General features: G+C 72.2%; 3 protein-coding genes across 3 annotated transcripts in view; 1 reads left to right on the top strand and 2 right to left on the bottom strand.

The window, feature by feature from the left end:
- The window catches only part of TSFM (Ts translation elongation factor, mitochondrial), a 2911-nt gene extending 2733 nt beyond the window's left edge, over nt 1-178 (bottom strand). The window contains exon 1 of the mRNA XM_026045087.1: nt 134-178. Within this exon, the coding sequence (XP_025900872.1) occupies nt 134-178 (45 nt within the window). The remainder of the gene's footprint in view (nt 1-133) is intronic.
- A 199-nt stretch (nt 179-377) lies between these two features.
- On the bottom strand, nt 378-2263 carry EEF1AKMT3 (EEF1A lysine methyltransferase 3). Its single transcript, XM_026045086.1, has 3 exons — nt 2006-2263; nt 1151-1262; nt 378-866 (listed from the first exon to the last, which is right to left on the bottom strand). The coding sequence occupies exons 1-3, from the start codon at nt 2261-2263 to the stop codon at nt 385-387; spliced, it is 852 nt and encodes a 283-aa protein (XP_025900871.1). The 3' UTR covers nt 378-384.
- Nucleotides 2264-3752: 1489 nt separating this feature from the next.
- METTL1 (methyltransferase like 1) overlaps nt 3753-5005 on the top strand; it is a 3057-nt gene continuing 1804 nt past the window's right edge. Inside the window, exons 1-3 of the mRNA XM_026045084.1 lie at nt 3753-3874; nt 4441-4562; nt 4643-4827. Coding sequence (XP_025900869.1) covers nt 3765-3874; nt 4441-4562; nt 4643-4827 — 417 coding nt within the window. The 5' untranslated portion in view covers nt 3753-3764. The remainder of the gene's footprint in view (nt 3875-4440; nt 4563-4642; nt 4828-5005) is intronic.

Below are 5005 nucleotides of genomic sequence, written 5' to 3'. Positions count from 1 at the left end.
CCTATAGGCGAGCCCCGGCCCCCATGAGGACCCTCTGCCCCCCACAGAGCTCCCGCAGGACCCTTATGGGCCCCAGCACGACCCCCAGGCCCTGACATGTCCCCCTGGGCTCCCCCATAGGGCTCCTCCTGACCCCATGGGCCCCTCGGGCCCCTGGCCGGTCCAAAAGGGTCCCCATAGTGACCCCAGCCCCCCGTAAGGCCCAGAGGGCCCCTATGGAGCCCCCCCCAGTCCCTGCCTGGCTCCCCGAGGACCCTCCCACACCTGGGGACACCCAGCAGGTCCTASTGGGTCGCACTGCTCCCCCCATTGGGGACAGGAGATCCCCAGTGCCCCCCATGCCCCCCACGCATCCGGGTTCAGCTCGGAGCGGTTTAATGCACTTCAGGGCGGCTCCTGGGACATGCCGGGTGCCGCCTGCGTCGGGACAAAGCCCTCATCCCGGTCCGAGTGGGATGCGAGGGGCAGGACCCCGGCYGGGGCCGGGCAGGTCACCCGGTAGATGTTGATGTCCTGCTCCTCGTGGCGCCGCAGCAGCTCCACGCGGAAGTGCCGCGGCAGCAGCGTCTCGAAGAAGAAGGCGGCGCCGAGTTCCCGCCGCATCTTGGAGGAGAGGAGGGCGACGGTGCGCGGCCCCGCGAGGTGCCGCAGCGTCGCCACCAGCCGCGGGAAGGTCTCGGGCACGTAGACGATGTCGGCGCCCAGGACGACGTCGTAGGCGCCGCGCGGGAAGGCGTCGTGGTCCAGGCCCCAGGAGAGGGCGCGGACGCGGGGCCGAGGAGCCCGCGCCGCCGGCACGTTCCGCCGCACGTTCTCCCGGATCTGCTCCAAGGCCACGGGCAGGTCCGTGATGGTCACGTCCCCTCCTGCGGGCGCCACAGCAGAGGGGCTCGGGATGAGGCTCCAGCCTCCCTCATCCGCAGCCCTCAACATCCTAAAAACGGAGGCTGCCTCGACCCCGCCGGTCTCCAGAACCTSCTCCCCAGGGGCGGCGGGTCCTTATAGAGTCCAACAGGTCCCTATGGAGGCCCCCGCCGCTCCAGGGCCTCTATAGCAGCCCTCAAGCTCAGCGCCCAGGGCTCCCCGTCCCTCCCTGGGCTCTTATGGGACCTGGGGCTGGGGGGTGGGTGCCCGGGGGTCCCCTGCCCACCCAGCAGCGCGGCCAGGATGCCCACGATGCCGGTGCCGGCGCCCAGCTCGATGACGCTCTTGCCCTGGAAGTCCATTTGCTGCTCCTCGAAGTAGGCGCACAGGGCCAGGGCCTGCGGGGACAGCGAGCGGGGTCACCCGTCCCCATATGGGGACACCCTGCTTGGGGACAGCCCAGGGTCTCTCCAACCCACTCCTAGTGTCCCTATGGATCTCCCCCGCTATTCCCTGSTCTCCCTATGGATCTCTCCCCCTATTCCCTGGTGTCCCTATGGATCTTCCCTCCCTATTCCCTGGTCTCCCTATGGATCTCTCCCCCTATTCCCTGATGTCACTATAGATCTCTCCTCCCTGCTCCCTGGTGTCCCTATGGAATGGATCCCGCCCATTCCATGGTCTCCACCCCTCCCACGTCTCCCCCTTTTCCCTTGATGTCCCACTACCCCTCAGCGCTCCTGGGGGTCCCTCCATTCCCTGGTGTTCCAATAGGTCCCCTGGTGCCTCAGTGTCCCTATGGGTGCCCCCAAATCTCCAGCGCTCCGCGGGCTGTCCCCCTCCTCAGCCTGGTCTCCCACAGTGTCCCCGCGGCTCCCCATGTCCCCCCGGTCTCCCCACAGCTCCTCAATGTCCACATAGCTCCCGGTGTCCCCATGGCTCCCGGTGTCCCCGCAGCTCCTCGATGTCCCCGTGGCTCCCGATGTCCCCGTGGTTCCCGGTGTCCTCGCAGCTCCCCGGTGTCCCCGCGGCTCCCCATGTCCCCCCGGTCTCCCCGGTGTCCCCGCGGCTCCGGGTGTCCTCGCAGCTCCCCGTGTCCCCCCGGTCTCCCCGGTGTCCCCGCGGCTCCCGGTGCCCGCACCGCCTCCCACACGGGCGCCGCCACGCCGAGCCGCGCGCCGTGGTGCTGCGCGATGCGCACGACGCGCCCGCACAGCCGGTAGCGCCGCCGCTCGGGGAAGGCGTCGGCGAAGAGCGCGGGGCAGCGCGGGAGCGCGGCGAGCAGCGCCCCGCCGCCCGAACCGGCCTCGGGCTCCGAACCGGACCCGGACCCGGATTCGGATTCAGACTCGGACCCGCTGCCCACGTGGCCGCCGGGCGCATCCGTGGGCGCCGCCATTTTGCCGGGGGCGGGGCCTCATCGCACCGCCGCTCCCTGATTGGACACGGGCGAGTTCCCGCCCACTGACGGCGGTGCCTATTGGCCAGAGGCCCCGCCTTGCCCCGCCCCCTGCGCAGACACTCCGCCCCCCCCGCCTCCTGTCCGCGCGTGTCCCCGTCGAGGCCCCGGGTGGCCCCGTCCCGGGGTCGCCCCGTCCCAGTGTGACCCGGTCCCGTCCCAGTGTCCCCCCATCCTTGACCCGTCCCCGGCCTGGGCCGCTCCTRCCCTGTCCTGACCCATCCCAGCGTCCCCAGTTTGCTCCAGTGTCACCCAATACTGTCCCGTGCTGGAGCCACCCAGGCCCCGGTCTTGTCGCGGTGTCACCCTGGGCCTATTCTGGCCCCGTGTCACCCACCCGGACCCTCACCCACCCCAGGCCTGTCCCAGCGTCACCTTGTCCCTCTTGTAGATCTTCTGCCTGTCCTGCCGTGTCCCCTGGCAGYGTCGCCCGTCCCTGTTCAGGTGCCACCTCGCCCGGGGGCCCTGTCCTCTTCTGTCCCCCTGTCACCGCAGCAGCTCCCTGCAGCCCCGGGGGCCCTTTCCCAGCCCCGGGGATAAAGAGTAACCGGAGACCTCCCGGCCYGGGGGTAATGAGCAACGGGCCGGGGCGGGGGGGCTGGTTAACCCCGCCGGGACCCCGCGGGCGCCTGCGTCACGCCGCGCGTCACCGGGTTAATGCGGCACCGCGCGGGGCGTCCCCTGCCCTGCGCACGGCACCGGCGGGGGGGACGCTGCGGCTGGTGCCCCCCCGGCCACGCCGGTGTCACGGGGTGACACCGCGTCCTTCCTCCCGCCGCCGTTTCCCGTCACCCCAGGGTGGGGGGGGCGGCTGCGGGGCCCAGCAGGACAGACAGACAGACGGACAGTTGCTCAACCCTCCCCGGTGCCTTCTCAGAAACCGCCCCCGGCTTCGCCACAACCCGAATTCCCCGCCGGTCCCGCTGGCGGGAATGGCCCCTCCCGGGACTCGTTAGCGGCTGCTGCTAATTACTCATGGGTGGGGGGGGAGCCTTGAGGCCTCGGCGTGTCGGGGTGCTGGGTGGGACTGGGAGCAACGGGCCGGTCACTGGGGACGCCAGGGGCAATGGGAAGGGGCCTGAGGGCAACTGGGGGAGCTGGGATGGACCCTGGGGGTCACTGGGGAGACTGGGAGCAGTGGGACAGGCCCTGGGGATCCCTGGGGACCATGCGACAGTTCCCGGGGGTTACTGGGGGGGCTGGGAAGGGCCCTGGGGGGACCCGGGGGCCATGGGACAGTCAGTGGGGGGACTGGGAAGGTCCCTGGGGGCCGCGGGCAGCCACGGGGCTCGCGGGGGCGGGGCGTAACGAGACCCCGCCCCCAGGGGGCGTGGCGCTGGCGGGGGCATTTACGGCCACTTGGGGGCGCGCCCGGAAGCGCCGCGCGGTGACGTCACTGGTGGGCGCCCGCGCCGCGCCGCTCCGCGCCCTGGGGGCCGCCATGGAGGTGGCACCGGTACCGGCAGCGGTACCGGCAGCGGCGCCGCCGCAGAAGCGGTTCTACCGGCAGCGGGCGCACTCCAACCCGCTGGCCGACCACACGCTGCGCTAGTGAGTGCGGCACCGGCAGCGCCGCCGGGACCGGAGCTGGGCGCGCCGGGACCGCCCAGGGCCGGTTACCGCAGCCCCGGGCACCGGCGCTCGCCCGGTGCCGGTAAAATTGCCCCCATTCCCGGTTAAAGCGGCCCCGTTCCCGGTAAAGCGCCCGGCCCCAGCCCGTTCCCGCGGAGCCTGTCCCGTGAAGCCGGTTCCCTGCGGTTACCGGGACCCGGCTGCTCCCGGGACCCGAGGGGGCGGCCCCTGGGCCGGTGCCCCCCGGAATGGGCTTGGGCTGGGAGTCGGGAATGGAGCTGCGGCGGCTGTCGGGAATGGGGCTGGAAACGGGATGGGGTTGGGAATGGGGCGGGGAGCGGGGCCGGGAACGGACCTGGCATCGGGTCAGGAAGGGGCTGGGAACGGAGCCGGGAATGGGGCTGGGATGGGAGCGGGAAAGGGTTGAGGATGGAGCTGGGAATGCGGCTGGGAGCAGAACCAGGAAGGGAGCTGGGAACGAGGCTGGGGTGGGGGCGGGGGGGCCCCGTGTCCCCGTCCCCACGGAGCCCCTCGTGTCCCCGCAGCCCCGCCAGGCCCGAGGACATGGACTGGGCCCAGCTCTTCCCGGCCTTCTTCCCCGCGGCTCCGGAGGCGGCGGCACACGTGGAATTCGCCGACATCGGCTGCGGCTACGGAGGGCTGCTGGGTGAGGGGGGGTCCCGCGGGCGCGGGGGGTGACGGCGCCGCGGCTGACCCCCCCCCACGCACCCACCCCCACCCCCGCAGTGGAGCTGGCGCCGCTCTTCCCCCGCACGCTCATGCTGGGCCTCGAGATCCGCGTGAAGGTGTCGGACTTCGTGCGGGACCGGATCCGGGCGCTGCGCGCGGCGCAGCCCGGCCGCTACGACAACATCGCCTGCGTGCGCAGCAACGCCATGAAGCACCTGCCCAACTTCTTCCGCAAGGGCCAGGTGCGGCGCCGGGCGCCCCTCGGAGGGGGAACGGGCTGGGAAGGGCCCGCGGGGGCGGCCGGGGCTGCTGGGGGCTTCCGCGCTGACCCCCGTGTCCCCGTGTCCATGTGTCCCCGTGTCCATGTGTCCCCACATCCCTGTGTCCCCATGTCCCCACATCCCTGTTTCCCCACGTCCC

The sequence above is a fragment of the Nothoprocta perdicaria genome, unplaced genomic scaffold (genome assembly GCF_003342845.1).
Source record: "Nothoprocta perdicaria isolate Ctin4 unplaced genomic scaffold, notPer1 scaffold_398, whole genome shotgun sequence".
NCBI lineage: Eukaryota > Metazoa > Chordata > Aves > Tinamiformes > Tinamidae > Nothoprocta > Nothoprocta perdicaria.
This window is presented reverse-complemented; position numbering and strand designations above follow the sequence as displayed.